Source organism: Branchiostoma belcheri, unplaced genomic scaffold (assembly GCF_001625305.1).
Source record: "Branchiostoma belcheri isolate BF01 breed outbred unplaced genomic scaffold, Haploidv18h27 scaffold2, whole genome shotgun sequence".
Lineage (NCBI taxonomy): Eukaryota > Metazoa > Chordata > Leptocardii > Amphioxiformes > Branchiostomatidae > Branchiostoma > Branchiostoma belcheri.
This window is the reverse complement of record NW_017803490.1, coordinates 10,110,679-10,137,440: the sequence shown is the minus strand read 5'-3', so window position 1 is coordinate 10,137,440 and position 26,762 is coordinate 10,110,679. Positions and strand designations below refer to the sequence as shown.

Below are 26,762 nucleotides of genomic sequence, written 5' to 3'. Positions count from 1 at the left end.
ACTTCTATTCACATTCTCAGTCACTGGATACTTTCTGAAGCCTCCAAATTTTTATGAAATGCAAAATCTGCTTGTTTTCTTTATTTATTCTTTGATTTTATATTACATAATGTTTTACCTGGATGTCGAACCTTCAACGTCCTGTAATGACCAAGGGGTGATTTGACTTAAGAAAACACCTTAACTTTTATCACAACTTACCTTCCAAGCTGGTCAAAATATCTTCAGTTGACAATCTCTATATATCTGGACTAAGGCCTGAAGAGCGGCCCTCAGTCGTCTTGTTGCAGTTGTGCCTCTCAGAGCCGAGCTCTGTGTGGCTGTTGCGCAACGGAGTGTGACAAACAACGCCTGATTAGTCTGACTTATATGGGCGTGTTCATTGTGACGTCATTTAGGCGTGTGACACGCGTGCACGAAGGAACACTTTTTAAAGCGCCATCTGTCGAGACATGGACCAACTGCCGCGCGTTACTTTGGAGAGGCAAGTGAAAAGGGAGACCCAGCGGTAACTACAGAGAATGTTACTTATGTATTAGGCTAAAATCTGTGTCTTTAGCTATCAATCTTCTGTACATTTTCATTTATTTACAGAACATCGAAAACCTTGGCAAAATTCTATATTTATACTTAAAGAGCCCATTTCTGTCCAAAGAAAGATTTTAGATATAGAAGGACGAAACCTTACACTCATTCAGAGAAGACATGAGCACGTTAAAGAACCCAGCACACTAATAAGAAAAGAGTAGAGGTCCGTCCCAGGGAAAGTGGATCAAACCTTACAGCCTGGTCTTACGCAACTTGTACTAACTGCTTTGTTACAGCTTGATAATTATAACATTTATTGTAATATAGGCAGAGGCCTGCGTTAGCAAAAGCTTGACAGGTGTTTACAGGAGCTGTGTTGATTGTCTGAAGCTGCTGTTTGAAGTTGGCTGTTTGAATATTAACACGGAGGTTGTTTACTTGTTCTTCTTTTCACTGATATTTTTACGCCATTTTAGCAAAAGTATCTCAAGACTAGGCTACAATAGTTTGATTTCTTGTTCCTCTGACTTTTTGCAAGATGATGTTTGAGCGGGCGAGTAAAATAAAACCAAACCGGCATTCTGTTGTAGAACATTTACATAACAATTCAGATACGCATTAATGCACAAGTTACACGTGAGCCTGGTTTACGGCTGGTTCATGGCCTTCTTGACGTTTGTCAACATGATGAAGTTCCTCCGGCTGCTGAGGTTCAACCCATTCCTCGTCAAGCTGATGTCCATGATCCGAGGGATGTCGGTGGAGTTCGCTTCCTTCGCCGTCTACCTCTTCCTCGCCATGTCAGCATTCGGCGTCTACGGTTATCTCAAGTTCGGCCTTATTGTGAAGGAGTATAGGTAAGAAAACATAGATCTTATTTGTATCAAATACAAACTTTGAGTTAGAAAACTTGGATGATATCTATTTTTCAACTTAGTTTTAGTACTGCAGTAGGGATACAAACCTTGTGACTTGAAATTTGATGATACAGGTTAGGTTATCATGACAATGATTTTCTTTTTTTTTCAGCACCATCAGCAAGTCCTTCTCCACTCTGTTCCAAATGACTCTTGGAAATTTCTACTACTACGAGCTGCGGGAGGCATCCCCCATCCTCGGCCCCATCTACTTCATCACTTACATCTGCATAATCTTCCTGGTGCTGATGAACATCGCCATGGCGATCATCGACAGCGCCCTTCCCGATGTTCGGAACCACATCATGTCTGAGGATGACCAGTACTTCATCCAGGGGTTGTGGGAACGCTTCACGGCCTTCTTCGGCTTTTGGAAGGTGCCAGTCGCAGGTAGCGTAGCCCTCGGTTGAACCAACCGAGAAAGTCTATCATTTTTTGGGTGTTAATTTTGTTGGAAAGTGACTTGCTTGGTGCCTGCACTAGTTGGCAAATTATGGACTTGAACCCAGGATCTTTGCTCCATCACTCCAGTTATAATGCTACAGAACCACCCTCCCTGAATCCCTTTGTTTCCTCTGCCCCACTGAGTTTTACTTTGTTTACTCAAAACAGTTGGTTTCTTTTCATTCATATCTAGCGTAAGCTAATATAAAATATTTTGCTGCATATGTTTTCAAATTTTATTGTCTTTGTTCAATTTTATCATATATTGTCTGCTGCTCATAGTAATTATCATAATCTCAGTTACAGGGAGGCCCTGGAAAAAGTATCTGGCCTTCTCTGCATGTTTTTTTTTAATATGAACATGTATTAAGCTTTGTTATTACCGTAAATAATTTATTTCATGTGTGATTAAAGAACACTAATTGAACCCTTTACATTGGTACAGAAAACAACTCCTTGGACACTCTTCATGACAGCCTGGTCGAGGTGGAGATTAAAGTGAAGAAACTGTGGCTGCAGAGGCAGTTGCTCTTCAACCTCGAGTAAGAACACATTTTTAAAAAAATGGTATTGAGCACAGTAATTATGTATCTAAAATAGCCTTGATTTGTTAAAGATAAACACTCAACATACAAGATTTTTAGAAACTCACTCAAACACCTCTATCCTCACAGGATGAAGGACGCAGACCTCCCCGCAGAGCCTGAGTTTGTTCCGACTGTCAAAGATGTTCCCGATGCTACAGCAGTGGAACTTCATGTCCCCAAAGGAGGCTGCCGCATCATCGCGGTCCGTCCTGCATCCCCAAACAACTGCACAGGCGACAGCAGTCAAGCGATCTGCTCCGACAGCAAGGCGCCAGTGGTGGTGGTGGCATCCGGGTCTCTGCCAAAAGAGGACACCCAGGAAAGCCACCAAACCAAGCAAGCCATGAAAATAATGTCAATTGTCAACTTGAGCGCAGGTGACAAGGCGGTTCTGACAAGCAACGAGATGCTGACAGACGACCTCATCCAGGCTGCCCAGAGGCTGCTCCACCACCAGTACCCGGCACTCCAAGGCCTGGAAGCCCCTACAGTTGGTCTCTGCGAGGACGGGTTTGCCAAGATGACAGGAAAGGGGCTACAAATCCACCACAACAGAAGAGCGCACTGGGTTCTGTCGTCTTACACAGACGGACAGGTGCGCCTGTATGACAGCATTGGCGCCGACATGACCACATATCTGCAGGTCCAGCTTTACCAGACCTACGCCGCGTTTGCCGACCAAGAGAGGAACGTCCTGACCATCATCCTACCAGAGGTACAGCGTCAGAAGAATGTCTTTGATTGTGGGCTGTTTGCCATCGCCTGGGCAGTGGACATCGCACAGGGGCGAGACGTGAGCAGCATTGCGTATGACGACAGGAAGATGAGGAGCCATTTGAAGAAGTGCTTCGAACAAGGGAGGCTCACACCATTTCCTCATCTGACCAGCCAGAGGAAGAAAGTCGGTTTCACCAGGGTCAGCAGAATCTCGCTGGTTTGCTGCTGCAAGCAGGAGGAGGGACTGGGAAGGATTGAGGCGTGCAGGGCATGCCAGAGGATCTTTCACGTCAGCTGCCTGCCAGTCAACCCTCCCAGTGATGGCACATGGAAATGTGGAGACTGCGCCGTGTAAAGTACAAAATGCACTGTAAAAACTGGTTAACATCTGGATAAACTGTTTGCCTCCTGGTGGAAGGAAAGAAATAATAGAAACCTGGCTTGGCCGTCTCAGGAATGATGGCAAAATGTGATCACACCAGTAACTGAGTAATATTTTTCCTAAATTCTGTGTACAAATGTATCATTGCCGATTTTACCAAATACAAAATTTGTGTATAATCTAGTTAATATCGCTTAAGTTTTGTGAGTAAGTACTTTTTATTGTCAGGACATGTACATTTCAAAGACACTGGAATACTTTGATAATATTATCTTATAGTATCATGTTATGACTGTGTTATGTGTGTTACAATTTATGTGTAATATATGTTTAAAACATCTGTAAATAGCAAGAATTATCAGAACTTTGTGTTTGAAATCTGATACAGAAAACATACTGCCATGGCTTTGCTAATTAAATGAAAGACGATGGATGCATCACTAAATACATTCACTACACTGTATATGAATGTATGTTAGGCCACACCAATTAAATTTCTTGGTTAACGGATTTGCCCGCTTCATTTTTTTCTGATTTGCATAAAAAAAAACAAAAAATTCTGAATCAACTGCAAAATGCTCATATTTTGCCCTGAAGAGTTGAAAACAGTCCTTTTCTTCCTAGTTGTTACAGTTATTCCATCTTTCAATGCAGTGGTATCATTAAAAGTTCAAAATTCATTGTTTAAATTTTGAACCAGCCTGGTGTATTTACTTCATGGCTCCTATCCTACCATTTTGGGCCATAATAGGATGCCTAGGCCTGTTTTTATTTTTTCGCCTGGACCACAGGAAGAATAGCTACAGTTTGTACGCTAATAGTGGATCCTAATAAAGTCAAAGTCAACCAACCGACAAATCAGACAAAGTGTGTGTGTGTCTGTCTGTGTGTGTGTGTTTCCGCAACTTTGTGGTCATCATAACTTCAGAACGCCTTTATGGATTGTGATGATATTTGGTATGTTGGTAAGTCTTAGGAAGACGAAGGTCAAGGTCAGATATGGGCCTCCTGGTGGATGACCTTGGTACAGCAGCAGAACTTCCGGTTTTTGGATCTTTTGTCCTGAACATGCTATGGTCTTGACTTTTTGGTGACAGATAGCTTTTCCTGTCAGAAATCTCAGAATTCTTGTTTTGGTTGACATGTCCAATTTCCAATGATTGACTACTTGTACCCTTTGTTCATATAATATTATCTCTATGTTTAAGTAATTGATTGTCTACATGTATGTCCTTTGTAACTTGTTCTGTCTTATGTTGGGCTACCTTGGAAATCAGTTGTCCTAAACTGAAGGTACCACCAAGCCGTTTTTAAGATCAATAAATAAATAAAAAAACGTAGGATTGAAGACTATAGTCTACCCTTCACTCTACAGAGAAAAACAAGCATTGCTTTACTGTGTTTATTTCCTGAAATATCACTATTTTTCAACACACAATGTTGCCTTTTAGATGGCTGGTCACCCCCCTTCCAAATCTTTCCAAATGTAATGTGTGCAATGTCCTATAGCTAATATATACATTTTTTTAAAAGTACATTAGTCATTAGGAAAGTTTTTTTTCCCGTGTTCAGTATAACTACTGGTAGTGGACTCGGAATGCTGCAGATTTCACGCCTGTTGTTGGGTTGAAGTTGTGTGGCTGTTGGGTTGAAGTTGTGTGGCTGTTGGGTTGAAGTTGTGTGGTTGTTGTGTTGCTGTGTGGTTGTGTTGTTGTTGGGTTGAAGTTGTGTGGATGTTGTGTTGCTGTTGTGTGGTTGTTGTGCGGATGTTGTGAGGTTGTTGGATTGAATTTTGTGGATGTTGGGTTGAGGTTGTGATGCTGTTGTGTAATTGTTGTTTAAGCCTGTGCTGCCACGTTCCTCACCACCTGGAAAGCAGCGATGACAGCACTCAGCTGAAGTTTCTCGTTGGTTCCCGCCGCCAAACGGTACCTGCAAAATATACAAAACATTTCAGGGTATAAATTAACCAAAAGAAAAAAACCTGATGTACAACTACTAGTATATTCACTCATTGCAGCTGCTTTAGAATGTAAGTAGGCAACATAGATCAGTGAAGGTTAGACATCCAGGTAATAATATATGCCAAAAACAGTTACTCATGCAAGTGGATATGATTTTGGAAACTCTCAGACATTTCAGATAGCATCCACTACCTTTTAAACCTGCTTTTCTGACAACTCTCCAGTGTCACTGACAAAAGGTATAATGTGGTGGATGCTACCTGAAACGTCTGACTGTTTCCAAAATCATATCCAGTTGCCTGAGTAACTTGAGTTTGACCTAACTAGGCAACAGTCTAGGATAAATTGGGAAGCTCTCACCAATGCTGGGTGCTTGGACATTTTAGGGTAAAAACTGAGGAAAAGGTCAAATAAAAAACAGGGTTGTTTAAAGTTAAGACTTTTGGTCTGACACAAAAAAATTCACCTAGAGCTTTCGACCAGTCACTCAGTCACTAACTACCAACACAGATGAACTTTCATGATAGTAAAAAACAGGGTTGGTAATTTTGATTCAAGTATCAGACTGGTAATTTTGATTCCACAGTTTGTTGCTGAAGATAATTTTGCAAGGTCAGACTCTGCAGAACTCACTCTGCGTCCGCCATCTTGTCTAACAGAACCATCTTCACGGCCATGGGGAAGTCAACTGCAGTAAACAAACAAACAAACAAACAAACATCAGCAACAGTAAAAAATCAACATGCCACGTTTGTAATTCCATCCATGGTCATCTGTACATTCATTTTTATTCAACCCTTCATCTATCCAATGGCATTCGTTTTTATTCATTCATATTCATCCATCCATTCTTCCATCCATTCTTCCATTCATCCATCCATTCTTCCATTCATCCATTCATTCTTTCTTCCATTTTCATCCATCAGCCGATCCATCCATTCTTAAATCCATCCATCCATCCATCCATCCATCCATCCATCCATCCCTCCATCCATCCATCCATCCATCCACCCATCCATCCATCCATCCACCCATCCCTCCTTCCTTCCTTCCTTCCACCCCTCCTTGCTTACTTCTGTGCACAAACAGATGAACCTCCGTCAGGATGTCTTGTAGTGCCAGGCCTTTCAGTGTCTTTAACTGGAAAATGTCTGGGGCAGCGTCAAGGAAGAATTTTCTTTCTAGTTCTAGACATTTGGCAAGAATGCATGAATGCATTTAGTATTCACCTGCAACAGTTAAAGTACCAATAAACACACACAACATGCAAGTTGTACCGAGAGACCATAGGTCTTATAATAGAATTAAAAATACATATTTACACTTTGTCGACGTTACTTCTACATCCAAGATTGTAAGGGTTTGGAGGTGTCCACCACAGTTTTCAACCATTCCCGGATGTGTTTCTTAAACGATGTAGGTGCGGATAGTCTGATGTGTTGTGGAAGTGTGTTATATGATTTAGTGCAACGGTACAGAAATGTTCGTTTGGCTGAGGCTGTTCTTGGTTTTGGCAGTCTGAAGCCCCCCCTATGCGCTAGGCGTGTGTTGTGTTGGTGTGTATCATTGACTGTCTGTAATCGTTTGTACATGTAGATTGATTCTGGCTTTTTGGTTGTGAGAAGTTTCTTAAACTTGTGGGTAATAGCTTGTATGTAGTAATCTGTATACTCCTGTAAAATACCGGTGCAATAGCTCAATTGGTAGAGTGCTCGCTTTGTAACCGGCCGGGTCATACCAAAGACTTTAAAAATAGTACACACTAATTTCTCTGCTTAGCACTCAGCACATATGAGAAAGAGTGTGGGAAGGTCAAACACACAGCACTACCAGCGGACCAGCCCCCTGCTGTAGTGCATTGCACAACTGTGTGTCGCCCAAGGGCTACGGAAATGGACATGGGCACCAAACCCCTATGTTCTGCATGGAGCACGGGTAGACCTGTAAAAGGATACTGTTGTAGGCAGTGGTGAAGTCCTCGTTTAGCATCCAGTTGACGATGTTAGCGATGTCAGAGCGGAGAGGCTGTCCCGTCACCAGGTAAACATTGTCCTCGTTCACCACGTCATGCGCCATCGACGTGCTCTGGGGTAAAACAAACAACAACATCACATAAGGAAAAATTTAAACTGTTCTCCAACTCATACATTTGAATTTTCTACTGAATCACTCAGTCTTCCTCAGCTATCTGACCCAAATGCTGTGGACACGTAATTTTTCCCACGTGATGTCAAAAGGGTCAAAAGTTGTCTGAAGTCCAAAAATTCTGGTGAGTGAACTTTATGAGTTGGAAGCAGTTTAAATTTTTCATAATGTAATTTACCAACTACCAACAAATTTACCAACATAATGTAATTTACTGAACTTTCATGCTGAAACATCATCCCAGGGATATCTGAAAAACAGATCAACGGATCTGAGGTATGCCCTGGTAAAATAAATAAACTTGAAACTTGAGTTGCTATAATTCTGCCACCTGCTCAACATCAAGAAACCTTAAGAAGTAAGACTCTCACCTGAAGGATGTTCAAGACCCTCCTCATGTCTCCGTTGGCCAGCTGAAGGATTGCTTTCTTCCCGTCTTCTGTCACCTCAACTCTGAAAACAAAACCTTTGTTAGTTCGTTTGAACCTTGGAAGATTAGCCTGGCAGGGCTAAAAGACTTATGTAGAAACTAGAAAAGTAACATTTGCAAAGCAAATGCATAATGTTTACCTTCACAAATGCATAATGTCTGCTCTGTTAATTATTACTCAACCACATTCACATATATGGTGACAGGAGTCTAAATCCCTCCGACTGTAAAATTGCAACATGATGTAACCTAACACCAGTTGCCACGGTGAGAGACAGTCATTGACCAGGTCAGAGGTCACTGTTTGGAGAAGACCAAGAAACTGAGCAAAAACAATACGTTCTTCGGTAAACATAAAAATGGTCTAGAAATATCTTCAGCAAGCCACTGTCTGAGTTTTTTCAGAATTCTGTTGTTTGTAAGTTTGTACATGTATATACTGGTAATGTCAGCTTTTGTAAGTTTGTACATCTAAGTTATTGCAGAATCCTGGTGTTTGTAAGTTTGTACATGTATGTGAGAACTCCTCACTTCTCCATCTCTATAACATGGTCCAGACGTGGCAGCATCTGATCCACACCCAGTGGGCCGAACCTGGAAAAAACAGACAACAACTTTTAACTCGAATTACATATCAATGACATGAGTCTTTGTCATGTTCAACCAGTTTTTCCATCTGTTTTTGACATGTATAAGTGTTGGTTAGTTCTGTAAGTCCAGTCTAGTGATGTGAAGGATATGACTTGAAACGTCCAGAAGTAATTTACCCAGTAGCAGAGTTTGAATTGTCTTCATACAATCATGTAACTTATTGCACATGGTTCATACATACTGTAGGAAGTTTTCACAGGTGTTTAACAGGTAGGTTGTTTTGCAGGTACCTTTCTCAAGCACGTCGGCAGAACGTACTGTACTTGCCGCGGTGACCTGCGCGAAACCCGTAATGTATTTTACATAGCATTTCAGCAGAATGTCTCATATAAGGTTGTATTCGCTCATATAAGGTTAGCATTTTGACAGTAGTTTCCAAATGTTATGTCGGAAAGAATATCCTCTGCAACAGGCAGAATTCTGATGCAACGTTGACCAAAAACCCAACGAAAAACGTGAAAATACAGGGTTCTGCGCAGGCGCAGTACGTTCTGCCGACGTGCTGCTTTCTCAGGTGTTTTACAGGCATTTCGCTGGTACAGGTAACTTTGTTTTAAGGTAAATTTTCCAGGTGTGTGCCTACCTGAACCTGGTGCACCTGGACTGGATGGCAGGGATGATCTTAGACAGGTAGTTACAGATCAGACAGAACCTGGTGTTCTCTGTGAACTTCTCCATAACTGCAGAAACAAACAGGCAGTCAGAGATGGCAGACTTCACCCCCTTACCCACACACAAGGCAGTCAGAGATGGCAGACTTCACTCCCTTACCCACACACACAAGGCAGAGATGGCAGACTTCACCCCCTTACCCACACACACAAGGCAGTCAGAGATGGCAGACTTCACTCCCTTACCCACACACACAAGGCAGTCAGTGATGGCAGACTTCACCCCCTTACCCACACACACAAGGCAGTCAGAGATGGCAGACTTCACCCCCTTACCCCCACACACAAGGCAGAGATGGCAGACTTCACCCCCTTACCCACACACACAAGGCAGTCAGAGATGGCAGACTTCACCCCCTTACCCACATACACAAGGCAGTCAGAGATGGCAGACTTCACCCCCTTACCCACAGGGCAGTCAGAGATGGCGGACTTCACCCCCTTACCCACAGGGCAGTCAGAGGTGGCAGACTTCGCCCCCTTACCCACACACACAAGGCAGAAATGACATCGTCTACCAGATACCTTTGACCCAGTGTTGACGTCACATTTCAAAGAAGCCACGTGACAAGCCTCACTGGGTAGTCTACTGAGGAAGACCAGAGTAACTGGTCATCAAAAGCTCTGGGTGAATTTTTTTGTGTTGGACCAAAAGTATTAAACTACCAACACAGATGAACCTTCATGACACAAACGCAGTTGTTGAGGCCTGAAGGGTACTGACCTCTCCGCAGAGCGTTTTGTGCGTCGCCCGTCATCGCGTCAGCTTCGTCCAGAATCACCAACTTAAACCCGCGTCTGGAACAGAAAAGTCGGGTCGTCAGCAGTTCTTTCTTAAAATACAAACTCTTGCACAAAAAAATATCATTCTTTTCTTACACTCACTTCAATTCAATTCTCATCAACATACCAACATTGCAGACATACAATCATATAGAATGTTAGCCTGGGTGCCATCCGATTTGTATAATTTTTCGGGGTAGCCGTTATACAAATCGGATGGCACCCAGGCTAATAGAATGTTGCCTGAACGGCATTAATATTTACAATTTCCTTAAATTAAAAATAAATACATAACATTACAGTACATTACATACATATACATGTATTATACATGTACATGAATATATACATACTACTGATATGAGCTGTACATCCCAGGCTTTTCATGTGGAGTTAAAACTACGTCTTGAAAGTAGTTCTTGCATGTGACACTTAAAGACATAGCCGAAGTGTGTCCGACTTACTTAAAGATTGTCCTTGTGCTGGCAAACTGCAGAACTGGTCCCCTCACTATCCCGATTCCTCTGTCGTCCGACGCATTCAGCTAGAAACATACAAGTTCTATGTCAATATGTTGAAAGAAAAATGTAGTATATTTGAAGATAGAATATTAGAAACTTTGTGAGCTTAGTACCAGTAAAATTGGTCCTTTTTTACATGTGTATATTGAATACACACTACAGCATGAATACACAATATCATTTAATACACACCAATATTCAATACACACTATTATCTAATACACACTAATATTCAATACACACTATTATCTAATACACACTAATATTCAATACACACTATTATCTAATACACACTAATATTCAATACACACTATTATCTAATACACACTAATGTTCAATACACACTATTATCTAATACACACTAATATTTCATACACACTAATATTTCATACACACTAATATTTCATACACACTAATTGTGTGTTGGAATTTTTGAGAAAAACACAATGAATATAAAAAAGACCTAGTGAAAAAAAATTATAGTGCATGCAAACAATCCTTTCAGTACAAGCTACAAGATTATTTTGGACTGGCCTTTTTTCTTATATTATAAACCATCCAAGACCATGTCCTAAGTCATTGAATCTCAGACCTACTACTGGGTCTTGCCAAGCTGTCCTACGAGCTGTTTTGTAACTCTGTGGTGAGACAATCTATCACTCCAAGGCTGCCTGAGGCTTTGGTAGGAGACTGTGGAAATCCTGTCTTGTGCTTGTAAGTACATGTATGTCATCATCCCTGTCATACAATATACTTCTGTCATTAAACATTTCATTTTGTAGAAAATGTCAGATGTCTCTTCAAATAAATTGCAGTTGCCAGTGCTGCAGTGTGCATTTTTAAGTTACAGTGTACTGTACTTAGATTAATAAATGTAACTGGGCCGCTTGCAAGTCTCTAAAACTGTGACTGTGTACAAGGTTTGGAAAAGAAGTAAACTGTAGTTGTAAGAAATGATTTATATTTTTTTAGCGGGGAGGGTTCAATTCTATTTGTACAGGATTATGGTAGCAGTACACAGTATTTATGGGCGAACCCCGTAGTCAAAAGTAGTCCGGCAGAAAGTAGTGCTGCACAATACTAGAGAAAGGGGTAGAGATTCTTGTGTGTACGCCAGCGAGGCGGATACTGCGGTGAATGGTAGCGGAATACGTCAGGTTTGAGACTGTAAAAGTTGAATTTTCATGTTCGTTCGGTCAGCGTAGATTCGCGCCTTGATACTGTCACTGCCTAGTGCAGTGCGTTTGCTGCAATTCCGTGACCTTCCGCATAGCGCTTTTAAAAGATTGCGTCACGAGTGAACGAGCCGACAAACTCTAGCCCCTTTTCACATATTTTGTACATTATACCTTGAACTCAACATATTCAACTCCTGTAAGTTACTTTTGCACCCAACTATATTTTTCACCGCGTCGAAGTAGGTCACCTCTGGGTTCTTAACTATAGAAATGCCCATAGGCCGGAAACTGTGTACTGCTACCTTATGGGATGGACCATTTAACCTCCATCACCATGACCTCTGAACTATGACCATTTAACCTCCATCACCATGACCTCTGAACTATGACCTCACCTCCAGCACCATGGAGTTGAACTCCCGGTCGGCGTACAGGCGGCGCGCGCAGGCCAGGATGGTGGAGGTCTTGCCGGTCCCCGGCGGGCCGTAGAACAGCAGGTGGGGCAGGCGGTCCTCGTCTAGGAAACGCTGGACTGGGGTCGGCATGGCAACGGGGCAAATCAGCAGCATCAACTTAGAACTACATGTCAATGAAGGTTAGACATCCGGGTAATTAGATATCGAACAAAATACTACTCAAACAACTGGACATGATTTTGGAAACAGTCAGACATTTCTGGTAGCATCCACTACCTTGCATGTGCACACAGTTATTTTCCAACCCTGTCTTATGATGGGAAATATATTACTGGTATGAGAATCCTCTCTAGAGCTGAACTAAGAGTTTTTCAGATGAGGAAGCAGACTGGAACCCAGGCTAGCCCTGGAGCCGAGGAGCTGGCCTGTATACTGGCCCTGGCAACAGTCTGGCACCCAGGCTAGCCCTGGAGCCGGGAAGCTAGCCTGTATACTTGCCCTGGCAACAGTCTGGCACCCAGGCTAGCCCTGGAGCCGAGGAGCTAGCCTGTATGCTGACCCTGGCAACAGTCTGGCACCCAGGCTAGCCCTGGAGCCAGGCTAACCATAAACCAGACTACCGTACTTGTACTGATGATGTCCTGATGAGAGATTAGTTCTGTCATCTCCTTGGGTCGGTACTTCTCAACCCTGAAACACACACGGGGAAAAATTGGTGTCAACAAACAAACAAACAAACAAACAGGGAAGGTACTTCTCAACCGTGCAACACACGGGGGGGGGGGGAACTGGTGTCAACAAACAAGGTACTAGTAGGTACTTCACCCTGCAATTCAGGCACGTCAACAAACAAACAAACAAACAAAGAGGCATGGTCAGTGAACACTCTAGAAACACTCAATTTGTTGTAAATCTTACTGAAGAAAATAAAACTAGACGGATGCTCTGAGAACTTATAGAAGACGACTTTCTGACTGTGAACTGCGTGTCTTGCCCAAGCAAATAAATTCTTTTGACAAATCTATTTTCTTTTTCTTCTTCTCCGTTACCTATATAAACTGACATATAAGTATGTTTGTTATATAGTTGTACCATACATGCTATGCAGTACTTTATACCTTGTACAATTGTTGTGCAAAACATATTTAAAAGTATGTTTGTCAACCTGCCCCCCTCCCACACCGTAACTTTACGACGCACAAATTTCTCGTCTGTAGCCTCTTGCTAACGCAGAAAACACAAATAAACGAGCTTGACTAGAGCACAGTTCTCACCAGGGCAGGTTGCGATGTTCCCCTCCGGTCGTCATGGTTTCTGTGGGGTTTTATCGGTCAAAAAACTGGGCAAATATCTCAGACACTGCGATTTTGGCGCCAAATCTCTGAAGTTGACCCCTGACCTTTCTGGGCTCTCGCACCGGAGTTTCGCATTGCGGTCTTACACCGGAGTTTATAGGTCGCGTAGAGCTTTGGCTTGTCTTGGCTATATTGGTGTGCCCAAGGACGTCAAATGACACGATTTCGGTTGAAAATTCCGTGAGGAATTTTGGCTTTTTAAAACGGTTGTCACGGTTTTATCAGAAGAGACGTTTATGTTCGATTTGTTGATTTGTTCATATGTTGACTCTCTAATATCAGCTTTGCTGCCTTGAGAGTCAGTGTAATGTCTTGGTGCATTTTCAAAAAATGAAATAAAATATCTTCGATTTTCATCGATCAAATTGGCCAGTCTGTAACCATTTCCCCATCGACAGACTGGCCAATTTGATACTGTCTTACCCCCACCAAAAAATCTGTTTGGAGATTAATATTTTCGTAGATGTTCTGAACTTTCTTCCTCAAAAAAAAAAAAAAAAGCTTAGTTGCATTCATCAGAGAAACATGAAACAAAACTGTTTTTTTGATTATTGTTGAAAATCAAGGTTTCTACGGTCCCTTCTTCGACCGTCTTTCAAAACACGTGTTTTTTTCGTTTTTTTTTTTTTTAATCATGAAAGGAAATACAATACAACAAACAATATTTATACAAAGCAGACATATTGGGGCCAAATTAAAATCTATTAGCGGTATACAGTTAGCCACTTGGACACGTGTACATGTCCAATTGGCCTAGATACATTTAGATTTCATTAGAACAAATGTTCTATTCGCAATTTCATGACAGACAATTCAACAAACTGGGACAAAATAACACCCGGGGCGATCTTTTTTGGCCAATGGCAACCGCGGACCGTCTGCTTCCTGTTCGGACATACATCTTAATAATATATCCACAAGGACATTATAATGTCTGCATGCTATATTGACAAAAACGGCTATTTTCTATCAGATAAGACGGCACGGCGCAACAGAGAAACAGTCCAATCCTGTATAATCGGTAGGTAAAATAACTTGTAGATGAGTTCGACATGCTGCATCTTTTCTGTCGCCTTTTTAGTTATTGTCGCCCTGACCCTGTAGAACTCACTACGGTAATTGAAACCGACCCCGTAAAAATAACCAACGCGTGCTAATGGACCCGGGCTGGCGGGCGTGCAGTAGTCTCAACACCGTAGAGATACCGGGGAGCCTGTGGTGGTCTGGCTGCCAGGCTAATCCGTAATCGTACTCTAATCATATATCTGTATCTGCCGGTATAACCGGGACGTTCTTCTGTCTTCTGCTACGCTGGGTGCCAGCCAAGTTTACAGGCCGCCAACCTTTTTTTTCGGCAGCCAGAATCCTCGCCCGCAGAGGAGTATATATCGGTCCTCCAACTGATTGGAGGGCGGCCAAACTCCCCCCGCGCTAGACTCCCCCGTAGCGGTAATTTAGACCGGCGGGCGAAGGGCTCTTGCCGCCCGAAAAACGAGTTCTGGCATCCAGGGTAGTCTTCTACCTTATCGACAAACTTTGTTTTATATTTTATTTCTCGTTTGTTTGTTTGTTTATATTTTGTTGTTGTCTGCCCAGTATCCGGACACGGCGCAAGATGAACTCCGTGGCTCCCCTTGTCCTGCTGACTGTGCTGACCACCGCTGTCGGCAGGTCCGTTGACTTCACGGGGCGCAACCTGACGCACGTCCCGACCAACGCCATCGCGTCAGACGCGCACACCGTCCGCCTGTCTCACAACAGGATTTCCCGCCTCGGCTCCGGCTTTAGCTCGGCCCCGCACATCCGGTACCTGCTTATCGACGATAACAGGGTGAACAACTTATCCCCGCAAACCTTCCAGCCTCTGCGGGACTTGCTGGTGCTGGATTTGGACAGGAACTGGGTCGTCTCCCTTCGCGACTTCACGTTCTCGACCCTCGCCGCGCTCTCGGATCTCATCCTCTCCAACAACCTCATTTCCGCGGTCTCGCCGCGCGCCTTCCACGGGCTGGCGGGTCTGCAGTTCCTGGAACTTTCCGGGAACCGACTGGCGGCAGTCCCCGCGCAGGCCGTCCGCCTGATCCCCAGCGAGCGGCTCTCGTTAGTTGCGCTGACTGTGAACAACATCAGCCGCATTCCCGGAGACATCGCCTCTCTCCGCCCGCCCGCCTCCTACCGGCTCCAGGGAAACCCTCTGCGCTGTCCCGAGGATGAAAACTCCAGCCGGACTGACGTGACTTACTTAGAGAACAGGCCCCGATGGCCCGTGATGCAGAGTTACGCCGTCACAACCGAAGGCGTTCGCGAGTTCGCAGGAAAGTTTTTCTTCATCAAGAGACGGCACGAGCACTTCGGCGTCGCTCCCAACATCTTCTACGTCCCTGACGGCCACCACATCATTCTGCCCCAGGTTCCCGTGCACATGCGGTTGGATCACTTCTTCTGGGTCACCCCGAGAGGGCGACACCGGGTCCCCGCCGGCAAAACGCTCACGATTCCTAGCTTCACGGCGGCAGACTCCGGGCTGTACACGTGCGTGCGGGGCGTCCCGGGCACCAACACGACCGGCCGCATCGACATGCTGCTGTGCATCGACCGGCCGGCAGGGGGCGGGCACGAACGGGAAACAACCGCGGCGCCCCCGCCCGAGGACTCTTCGCCTCCACAGGGCGGTAAAAACGGCAGGGACGCCTGTGCGGGTTCCACAAACCAACCCTGCTGTTTCAACGGGACAAGTTCAACGCCGTTTCGCCCGGACTTCTGTGATGATGGAAGCAACAACTCAGACTCGCAAGCAAAGCCCACCCCCTTGTTCATTGCCGCTGTAATTGTCGCCATGCTGGTGCTGTTCTTTCCTGCGGCGGTGCTTCGTTGGAGAAAGCGAGGAAGGAGCGGTGAAAACGCCGCCACCACTGCCGGTGCGACGTTACGCGCGGGGGCACAGGCCATACCGCTCCACCCCCTGCCTAAGCCGGAAGAAAATGCCTCTCCATTCGCACATCTGAGAGGAACTGAACTATGGGCGGCGATGAAACTGGGAGCCACGCAGTACAGCCTACACCGCGTGGCAGGAGCGCCCCCAGCGGACACGATCGGTACTACAGAAGCTCAGGTTCACCACTACGAGAACGCTGACGCTGACGAGTACGCCTCAGCAGCGCCGCCCCCTCTACCGGGCGACGAGGAAACTGCAGCCGAGCCTGTAAATACAGCCGTGTCAGAAGAACTACCCGAACCATCTGCTTTTGAGAGCGGAGATACCGAAATTGGCGAGGAAGATCTGGAAATGCCTTACGGCATAGCCGCGGCAAACGCACTGTATCAGCGAGGAGGGACGGTACCGAACACTTGTACTAGTACTAGTGATCTCACAAATGAGCACACGAGTAGCGCTGATTTGGCTGAGGCAGCAACTTACAGTGCGACAGATGCCAACCAAACACAACCGTCAGTCGCTGGCTTGTACCGGCAGCAAAATGCGCACGTTGAGCAGATTGCAGCAGAGGCAAACACACTGTACCAACATGGTACGGCACTAGCCTCCGTAGCAGGCTTATAGCTATAGAACGGGGGCTTTGGTGGTCTTCGGCTGTTTTCTGATTAGCCCAGTTCTAAAAAAACGGTGCTAATTCAACCAGGCAGGCTATGCTGTCTATATGCAATCAGAAAATAGCACATAAAAGATCCCAAAGACCTAGCTTGGGTGCCAGACCGGTGGCACACTGGACAAAATATCTCCCAGGCTCACTGAGATACTTTGTGTCCAGTGTGCTATGGGTTTGGCACCCAGGCTATCAAAGACCGTGACGACCCCCCAAACCCCCAGTTTTTGGCATGCTATGGAGGCTAGTTTGGTGGCCGTGCAAACTCGATCCTCTGGCTAATGGATACTGTCTTGCCATCGAAAGGGATCTGCTTGGAGATTAATGTAAACCAGGGTAGCAGCTATATTGTCTGACAACTGGTGACATGTGATGGCTTTCTATTGCTAAATGTTCGCTTTAATATATATCTTTTAGGCATCACCTACAGTATTAAGAAGGTGGTGACCAAAAACACACACACACAAGTCTGGACACGTCCTATTTTATACGATCCCTTTATTATACATCAAGGACAAAAAATGACCCGAAAATGGCGGACAGGGTTGAATGATATCGCCTGATCTCATAATAACAACTTAGAACAATACAAACCGTTTCTGCACTACCCAGATTCAATTTTCTGTACTGATTGCTTTTTTATAACACTTTTCTCACCTTCTGATTACAGCACTAATGTAGGTACATAGACGACTTGTGTACAAAACTTAATAATTCATCATCACCAGATTTACCACAACAAAAATTATCATCATCATTATTATCATTAGCTTTAACAAGCAAATTTCTTCATTTGTAACTTAAAAATATGTGCTATGTAAAATACTCTCGTACATATAGTAGTCGAATTCCTTTTTTTTTCTTTCTTTCAGGTGTAGGTAAATAAATGCCTACACTTCTGTTCTAATACATTTCCTTAGTCTCGGACTAACAGCAACATGAGGATAAGTTAACCCTCCCCCAGCTGAGGGAGCCCTGTGGCACCAGATGTGCCCTGGTTCCAGGCTACAGCTGCAGGGGAAGGGTTAAACTAGCCTCCATAGCATGCCAAAAACTGGGGGTTTGGGGGTCTTCAGGGTCTTTTATGTGCTATTTTCTGATTGCATATAGACAACATAGCCGGCCTGATTGAATTACCCCCGTTCTGGGCTAATCAGAAAACAGCCGAAGACCACCAAACCCCCAGTTCTATAAGCCTGCTACGGAGGCCAGGGTTAAGCTGGAATGACAAGAACAGGACAGGTGTGCAGAGAATAAACGACTGGTCAGTCTTCAGGTGGAGAGACACTGGGAGTAACTCTTAACCCTTGTCCTGCTGGCATTCCTGGCACAATATTTTTCAATAATTTCATGTCTTAATTAGATCATAGACCCAAAAAAAATTTTTGCCCTGCAGTGGCATAGTTACTTCCGCATTCATTGTGTTTTGCTGCGGTGTGATGCGTTGCACAAGAAATGCCCCCAAATCGTACCTATACAGGGTGTCATATACATGTAGATTGTACTATACATGCAGAACAAATTGTTGTGCTCTGCAGGACAAGGGTTAAGCCTGAGATCAAGACTCCTTCCAATGAAAGCTCATCTGTGTTGTCAGAATCCATAGTTATAGAGTTCAATCTGTGTTCCAACACAGGAAAGTAACTCACCATTCCCTTCTTGTGTTGTGTTTAAACGAAGCTTGAAATTTACAACTGTCAAGACTTCTTGCTAGATCTTTTTTTTTTTTACTAAGAGAGTTACTTCGACATTCACTTTCCTCACCAAAGACATATTTGCCTTCAAATTTCACTAGACTTTCCACATTCCCAGTGTCTCCCCAAACTTAAAGGGCCACACCAAGTTAATTTCTTGGCTCTTGGAAGATGAACATGAAAACACAGTCTGAGAGAAAGTCTGTACCTTGGTGGACAGTGTCAGGGAATGACCAGTTTCAAGTTTTCCTCCTTTTTTTCACATTGAAAAAATGAATAAATGTTTTGCTAATTTTCAAATGTACATGTACATGGGAACCTAAGAAATGCCTTGGTGTGGCCTTAAATGTATTTCTTCTGTAAAATCCAACTGAGGAATAAACGTTGCTAAAGTTTGTCTGAACATCAAGTCTGCAGGTGTTTTGTCTTTCTCATTTTTCGTCCACCTGAACAAAAATGGGGCCTTCGGATTAAAACAAAAATAATATATAGGCCAGTAAAGGCTTAATGCTGCGTGGTCTAATTTGATACACAGAAAAACAGAGGGGCTGTTTTTGTGACAGACTGCAGAAGAACGTTTAGATGTCAGCAGACCTATCTACACAGTAGGAGGGTCACTTCAGATTCCTTTTTTTCTTTTCTTCCAGGAAAAGTATTTTCCTGAACATTCATGGCACCATGATGGAAGCCCTACATATACATGTACAACCCACATGAAGTTTCATACACCAGTTTACTGTCTCCTAGCAGGCTTGAATTGTCGGGATGTTCTGGGTTTGTTATGTGTAATTCTTTATGGTAGCATATCATGGATCACGGGCATAAAGGAGTAGTCTCCACCAGACTCCTTTGCAGGCTGAATAAATAGTAGAAAATTAATCGGCAAAGGGGACATTATTGGCCTGTGCAGGCAAGCTGGACCCTCTATGGCCGTCCAGATGGCCAGACTGGAATATCGTAAGCTATGGGACTCATATCAGTTTTCAGTATTGGGATTCTTGTAGGTCTTCTCTTCTACAGAATAAGCCCACAACAGAAATACGAACCATCAGAAAGAAAGCACATTACAAGCCCCAGAAAAGCCTGACATGTCAAGCCTGCTATGGACGTTAATTGTACTGGACAATCATGCTACTCTCTGTATAAATTCTCTTCGTCCACTACTAGACTTATTCTGAGACTTTTTCACCTCTGCAAACCTAAGAACGATCGGTACAAATTTGCCACCTCCAAAAGAATGGAAAATAAAAATCAAAACTTTCTTCTTTTTTTGTAATGCAGAACTTTCCAGTGCTGTGCTTAAACCCTGCAGACCCAATCTTTCACAGTTGCCTTCACAGTGTACGAAACAGCTTCCATGTAGCCCCCCTCCCCATCATGAAGTTTTACAAGACACAATTTAACAAGGAACAGAAACATATCAAGACCGTGCCCAGACAGACTCTTCAAAGCCTGGCTCAGGTCCGATCTCAAAGCAGATCCTACGGTGGCAAGGAAGTTATCCAAACTGCCAAGCAGTGTCCAGCAACCAATTGCAGGATACCGGACAATGCTTGGCCGACTGGATACTACTTTGCCACCGTAGCATCTGCTTGGACAGTCCAGAGTGAATGCTGGAAAGTTTAGACTAGGAAGGACACTGGGCATTGGGAGGTCGACATCACATTTAGCCATACATTTTTACTGGTCGCTGAAAACTCACTCAACCTTTTCAGCCAAGTTCTGGAGAGTTATACAGCTTTTTTTGTTAAGATGATGAGATTCTCCAAACCCCCAGTGCCGTGACAAGGCTTCTTTGACAGTTTAACAAACATGGACATCTGAAGTGTGAAGATGCGCCCCCCTCCCCCTTCTAGCCTGTAAGTCTGTCCACACCCAAAACTGTATGTACAAGTACACCTGTCTGTAGCAGTACACTTACTCCTCAACATCAATTTAAAAAAAAAAAAGAAGCATTATTCTATGGTAAATTCCTGTTCTTCAAACTCTGGCTGCCTTGGAAATGTTCGCAAGCTTTTAAAGACGACAAAAAAAAAAAATATTTGCCCTTTGTTCTCTCCAAAGAGACTTAAACCCACTTCCCTTATTTAAACTGACTCCTGGATGTGGCCCAGGTTTACAAGAGCCGACATTTCTTCATATAAAGTAAGCGCTAAAACAATCATCCAATTATTATAGTTCCCCTCTCTCTTACGACATTATACAATTTAAATAGTCTCTATCTGCTAGATATACCTACTCATAGCTCTGAATCACCGCATTTCAGTTCCCAATAAGCTGTACAATCTTTCTCCTCACCGCTCAAAAACTTCCCTCACAGATTCTTTCCTCTCTAAAACTGACTTATAACGAAACAGCAGGGCTCGAAATACATTCCACAGGAGATATTTTAAACGACCTGACTCTGAAGTTAATATTTTCCTTTTCGTCCATCAAAAATAATGTTTTAAAGATGATCTTTTGTAGTACCAATTGAAATTTGGAGGATGCAGGTTGGTTTATTGTGGACCAGTGCAGGTTAGGTGCAGGTAGACGTCAGAAATACCTGCACAGCTCCAGTTTTACCTGCACTAACCTGCATATGCCCAGTACATGGACCAGTGCAGGTTAGGTGCAGATAGACATCAGAAATACCTGCACAGCTCCAATTTTACCTGCACTAACCTGCATATACCCAGTACATGGACCAGTGCAGGTTAGGTGCAGATAGACATCAGAAATACCTCCAGTTTTACCTGTACTAACCTGCATATACCCAGTACATGGACCAGTGCAGGTTAGGTGCAGGCAGACATCAGAAATACCTGCACAGCTCCAACTTTACCTGCACTAACATGCATATACCCAGTACATGGACCAGTACAGGTTAGGTGCAGGTAGACATCAGAAATACCTGCACAGCTCCAATTTTACCTGCACTAACCTGCATATACTCAGTACATGGACCAGTGCAGGTTAGGTGCAGGTAGACATCAGAAATACCTGCACAGCTCCAATTTTACCTGCACTAACCTGCATATACCCAGTACATAGACCTGAGTGCACGTTAGGTACAGGTAGACATCAGAAATACCTGCACAGCTCCAATTTTACCTGCACTAACCTGCATGTACCCAGTACATGGACCAGTGCAGGTTAGGTGCAGGTAGACATCAGAAATACCTGCACAGTTTTACCTGTACTAACCTGCATATGCAGAAGGTATTTTGAGCCCTGTAGCTGTCTAGTGAGAGCGTACCCCACATCTCGGTCTGACCATGTACAGAATTCGACTGTTTCTGTTATTTTTCCAACAGCGTTAAGTTGGAGGGATAGCCACAATATCGAGTCACAAGTATGTAAAGTTGCTCCATGTACAATGGCATATTTGCGGGAGGGGGGTGGGGGGAAGGGGAAAATGCTGCTGTGGACAGTCTTCAGCTCTAAGTCCTGTGGAACAAGAAGAAACAAACAGGGTTCAGTTTTTGTACATCCGAGTTTTAGGCCACACCAATTTAATTTCCTGGTTAACGGATTTTTGTAGAAAAATAATGGAGCGGGCGGGCAAAAAATAAATAAAAATAAAAACAGGCCTAGGCATCGTATTATGGCCCAAAATGGTACGATAGGAGCCATGAAGTCAACACACCAGGCTGGTTCAAAATCTCAACAATGAATTTTGATCTTTTAATGATACTATTGCATTGAAAGATGGAATACATGTAACTGTAACTAGGAAGAAAAGGACTGTTTTTAACTGTTCAGGGCAAAACTATGAGCATCTTGTAGTTGATTCTGAATTTTTATTTTCAAATCAGGAAAAAATGAAGTGGTTGAATCCGTTAACCAAGAAATTAAATTGGTGTGGACTTACTCTCAAATTTTATACTTTGGTTCTCGGACATTTTTGTTGCCAAGGAGACAACCTTTCACCTCTTGTATCAATGTTCTAACCATGTGCTCTTAACCTATTCTGTCCGGACACAAAACAGACAAACACACAAACGGCAGCCACCCAAAACACTACTTCTGTCCCCAAAGTAATGACCAATGATTTTTTTATTACTTGTTTGTCTATGGAAACGGTGCCTAACTTGTTTTTTTTTTAAACCCTGAATGTGTAAGGATACTGTAATTCCTGATTTTTTTCATGGTACTTTTATGTTCACTGTTTTCACTCTCACTTCTTTTTCCTGCACCTGTCGCCACCGTGAATATATAGATCTGTGAACATGTCCATTTTTCTCAGACTGTGAACTTTTGCTACCGTGAACATAAAGTGAATTACAGTATACATGTATGTACATGGACTTTGTATGACTATGTTTATGGATTTGATAGGACTTAAAATTAATCATGTAACCTGTCTGTTTTTATTTTGTCTTACCCTGATCTCTGAAATTCATTACCTCAATGAAAAGCAGGCTAATTCGAGCATTACATACAATGGCTAAAACAAACAAACAAGCCAGCTCCCACCTGTCTCACTTATTTTGGTGGCTGAAAAACTTTGTCTCCTCCCAGATCATTTCTTTCAACTTCTCCTTAGGCAGATCGTCCAGCTCTGTATCAAACTTGAAGGGCTCTGAGGCCACCGGCTGTGGGGAGAAAACAGACATCGATCAGAGCTGCTGGGGAGAAACAAGACATTCATCAGGGCTGGTACTGGGAAAAAAGACTGATTAGAGCAGGACAACAAGTAAAGTTATATTTGCGTTACTGTGCTTTATCCAGAACCATGCTCAGGCCTGTTCTGGATAGTCCACGCATATCCAGAACCATGCTTTGTCCAGAACCATGCTCAGGCACGGTTCTGGATTATCCACACATATCCAGAACCATGCTTTATCCAGAACCATGCTCAGGCACAGTTCTGGATTATCCACACATATCCAGAACCTTGCTTTATCCACAACCATGCTCAGGCAAAGTTCTTGATAGTCCACACTTATCCAGAACCGTGCTCAGGCACAGTTCTAAGGAGAAAGTCTGTACCTCGGTGCACAGAGTTACAAGGATTTAATATACTCGGATTCAAGTTTTCCTTCCAAATTCTCTGTTTCCAGCTTTGTCTGTTACTGAACTTTAAACTGACTGAGAACTGATGAAACACATTTGTGTTGCCTTCACAGGACTTGAAATTCATTTTTGGGAATAGGTGCACTGGTGCATCCAACCTACAAAATTAGGTGCACAAAATTTTTTTGGGGTACACCATATGAAACAAAACATAATTACAGATCTTACTGCTCCTCTTCTGAGCTTGAATATGAAATGGGAGGTAACTTCAAAACCTCATACAAGTACTACAAGAAAGATTTTATTATTTTTCTGATACTTAAATGCCAAGAATATCCTGTATACTATTATACATTTGATATTTTGGGTGCACTAAGGTGTACATGCACCCAGTATTTCGAGCCCTGCTTCAGTATGTTGTAAGAAACAAACCTCATTGTCTGGGTCAAAATACTGCGACAGATACTCGTGAGCAAACAAACAAACATCACCCTTCCTTGAACTGCGACGGGGGTCGACATCGTCTACCAGATACCTTTGACCCAGTGTTAACATCACACTTCAAAGAAGCCACGTGACAAGCTTCACTGGGTCAGTCTACTGAGGAAGACCAGAGTGACTGGTCAAAAGCTCTAGGTGAGAGAACTTTTTGTGTTGGGTGTAAAAGTTTTAACTTTAAACAAACAAACAAACCTCGTCGTCAGGATCGTAGTACTGCGACAGATACTCGTGAGCGAGCGCTTCTTCCACTGTGATGCGCTTGTGGGGGTTGAAGGTCAACATTCTGTCCAGGAGATTCAGAGCTGGAAAAAAAAAGAGAAAATTTTGCGTCAGCAACAAAACAGAGATGGCATACTTCAGCCCCTTACCCATACTGCTTTTCTTTTCTTGCTGTTCCTAATGACTTTAACAGTTCTGAACCCTAACTCCAATATTTTTCATACTGTCTCTAATGATGACCTTTTTTTCTTTTTTTTTTTATTATTCCAACATGTAATCACCAGACGTGGTGACGACACACTCAAGTTTTTTCAACTTATATTAATGCCGCCACCAACACAGGGGACAAATACATGCCAGGACAATGCTCATTTACACCTGAGCTAAGTGAGGAAAGTCGTGTAAAGTGCCTTTCCCAAGGGCACAAGATCGGTGGCATGTCAGGACTCGAACCCGGGACTCTTAGTTCCGAGCCGCGCACTCATGACCTTGCTGTCTAAATGTTGTCCTTGCTGTTCCTAAACTTCTCTCTGCTGTTCCTAAGCATTTTTTGGCTATTCCCAATGTTTACCTTGCTGTTCCCAAACTTTTCCTTGCTGTTTCTAAACTCCACTACAGTCATCCTGTAAATGATACAAAGCTTTCACCGTGTGAGTCTGCTTTAGGGAAGATCCTGTTCCATAGAACCTTGGCCTTGTAGGGTTGGGTTAGGGTTAGGGTAGGGTTGGGGTAAGGTAGGGCTAGGGTTTGGGTTAGGGTTAGGTAGGGTTAGGGTGGTGTGTAGGATTAGGGTTAGGATATGAATCTCTCACCATGTGAGTCTGCTTTAGGGAAGATCCTGTTCCATGGAACCTTGGCCTTGTAGGGTAGAGACTGGAGATAGCTGCGAGCCTTGTCGTTGATGATCCAGCTGAGATCCTCCGCGCTCGGGGATCCCACCACACCTAAAATATGGCTGATCTGATCCAGATCTGGAGGTCTAGAGTCAGGGTTGTTCTTGTGACAGATAAAAAATTCAGATTCTTTCATCAGTTCTTTGTTTCACAGAAATTCTGACATCCCTGACAACAAGACTCAGGGTTGTTCTCATAATAGATAGATTAGAAATTCAGCTTCTTTTTCACTTCTTTGTTTTACGGAAATTTGGCACCCTTATACCAAATTGAAGTCCAAATCTTCATGTGCACCAGAGCCTCCTGTTGGATTAATTTAGTACTGCACCATGGAAGAACTCAACTGATGCAGGGCTAGAAATTCATTTTTGAGAATAGGTGCACTGGTGCATCCAGCGTAATAATTGGGTGAACAAAAAATGTTTTTGGTGCACCATATAAGATAAAATAAGAAGAATGTCAGCAAAAAATAATGATGTTTCATTTCTAAAGAAAAGTACTCTAACAATTTTTTTTCTGACATTAAGATGTTAAGAATATGTTGTACACTACTATACATTAAACATCTTTACATATGTAAACCTAATTGAGTACTGCACTGAGGAATAACTGAACTTAACTGATGTAAAAGAACATCCATGTGAAGGATACAGTGTTTGCCTGGGAAGATGGGCCTGTTGTTCAGCATCTCAGCAAGGATACAGCCAACCGACCAGATGTCAACTGGAACAAACGTTAAGGAAACAACAACAACAACAACACGACAACAATAACAATAACAACAACAATACAGCATTTATCATAACAACACTATTGCCCATATCTTGAAGTATATGAATATAAATGTTTATCATAAATCAAAATGTTGTGTTTTTATTTGTGTGTGAGTGTGTGCGTGTATGTGTGTGTGAGTGTGTGTCACTGTGCATGTGCATGTGTGTGTGTGACATTATTGTAACAGAAAGGATATATTACTGGACTTGGTGTACCCCTTAGAGTTGAGCATGTGTGTCTGTCTGTGTGTGTGTCTGTGTGTGTGATACTGGACTTGGTGTACCCTTTAGAGTTGAGCATGTCTGTGTGTGTGTGTGTGTGTGTGTCTGTGTGCCTGTGTGTGTGTGTGTGTGTGTGTGTGTGTGTCACAGTGTGTGTGTGTTGTGTGTGTG

General features: G+C 43.3%; 4 protein-coding genes across 6 annotated transcripts in view; 2 read left to right on the top strand and 2 right to left on the bottom strand.

The window, feature by feature from the left end:
* Nucleotides 1-1,241: 1,241 nt before the first annotated feature.
* LOC109468839 lies at nt 1,242-3,628 on the top strand. The gene is made up of 4 exons (XM_019767181.1): nt 1,242-1,385; nt 1,558-1,835; nt 2,335-2,431; nt 2,564-3,628. The coding sequence occupies exons 1-4, from the start codon at nt 1,264-1,266 to the stop codon at nt 3,546-3,548; spliced, it is 1,482 nt and encodes a 493-aa protein (XP_019622740.1). The 5' UTR covers nt 1,242-1,263; the 3' UTR covers nt 3,549-3,628.
* Nucleotides 3,629-4,994: 1,366 nt separating this feature from the next.
* On the bottom strand, nt 4,995-13,750 carry LOC109468862 (replication factor C subunit 5-like). Of its 3 annotated transcripts, none has more exons than XM_019767230.1 (13): nt 13,609-13,750; nt 12,960-13,024; nt 12,314-12,450; nt 10,684-10,763; nt 10,161-10,234; nt 9,349-9,445; nt 8,646-8,708; nt 8,056-8,137; nt 7,495-7,624; nt 6,613-6,690; nt 6,173-6,227; nt 5,400-5,507; nt 4,995-5,274 (listed from the first exon to the last, which is right to left on the bottom strand). In XM_019767230.1, the coding sequence occupies exons 1-12, from the start codon at nt 13,641-13,643 to the stop codon at nt 5,414-5,416; spliced, it is 990 nt and encodes a 329-aa protein (XP_019622789.1). In that variant the 5' UTR covers nt 13,644-13,750; the 3' UTR covers nt 4,995-5,274; nt 5,400-5,413. The 3 variants fall into 3 exon arrangements, with proteins under 3 accessions (XP_019622789.1, XP_019622790.1, XP_019622788.1); XM_019767231.1 differs by lacking the exon at nt 4,995-5,274 and adding an exon at nt 5,300-5,328; XM_019767229.1 differs by lacking the exon at nt 4,995-5,274 and having other exon boundaries at nt 5,318-5,507.
* Nucleotides 13,751-15,293: 1,543 nt separating this feature from the next.
* Nucleotides 15,294-18,320, top strand: LOC109468546. Its single transcript, XM_019766787.1, has 2 exons — nt 15,294-17,216; nt 18,256-18,320. The coding sequence occupies exons 1-2, from the start codon at nt 15,305-15,307 to the stop codon at nt 18,318-18,320; spliced, it is 1,977 nt and encodes a 658-aa protein (XP_019622346.1). The 5' UTR covers nt 15,294-15,304.
* A 3,829-nt stretch (nt 18,321-22,149) lies between these two features.
* Nucleotides 22,150-26,762, bottom strand: part of LOC109468543 (mitogen-activated protein kinase 1-like) — a 13,361-nt gene continuing 8,748 nt past the window's right edge. The window contains exons 7-12 of the mRNA XM_019766786.1: nt 26,572-26,608; nt 26,248-26,319; nt 25,516-25,674; nt 24,677-24,786; nt 23,444-23,562; nt 22,150-22,414 (exon numbers count right to left, since the gene is read on the bottom strand). Of these exons, the coding sequence (XP_019622345.1) occupies nt 23,449-23,562; nt 24,677-24,786; nt 25,516-25,674; nt 26,248-26,319; nt 26,572-26,608 (492 nt within the window). The 3' untranslated portion in view covers nt 22,150-22,414; nt 23,444-23,448. The remainder of the gene's footprint in view (nt 22,415-23,443; nt 23,563-24,676; nt 24,787-25,515; nt 25,675-26,247; nt 26,320-26,571; nt 26,609-26,762) is intronic.

Excerpts from the sequence above, each read along its gene's own strand:
- LOC109468546 (XM_019766787.1), top strand. The coding sequence starts at position 15,305 with ATGAACTCCGTGGCTCCCCTTGTCCTGCTGACTGTGCTGACCACCGCT. Across the intron at positions 17,217-18,255 it reads AAACACACTGTACCAACATG|CTGAGGGAGCCCTGTGGCAC; the intron begins GTACGGCACTAG and ends ACCCTCCCCCAG.
- LOC109468839 (XM_019767181.1), top strand. The coding sequence starts at position 1,264 with ATGTCCATGATCCGAGGGATGTCGGTGGAGTTCGCTTCCTTCGCCGTC. Across the intron at positions 1,836-2,334 it reads TTGGAAGGTGCCAGTCGCAG|AAAACAACTCCTTGGACACT; the intron begins GTAGCGTAGCCC and ends ACATTGGTACAG. Across the intron at positions 2,432-2,563 it reads CAGTTGCTCTTCAACCTCGA|GATGAAGGACGCAGACCTCC; the intron begins GTAAGAACACAT and ends CTATCCTCACAG.
- LOC109468862 (XM_019767230.1), bottom strand. The coding sequence starts at position 13,643 with ATGACGACCGGAGGGGAACATCGCAACCTGCCCTG. Across the intron at positions 12,451-12,959 it reads TCAGGACATCATCAGTACAA|TCCAGCGTTTCCTAGACGAG; the intron begins GTACGGTAGTCT and ends TGCCGACCCCAG. Across the intron at positions 6,228-6,612 it reads TCATCTGTTTGTGCACAGAA|TTGACTTCCCCATGGCCGTG; the intron begins GTAAGCAAGGAG and ends TGTTTACTGCAG.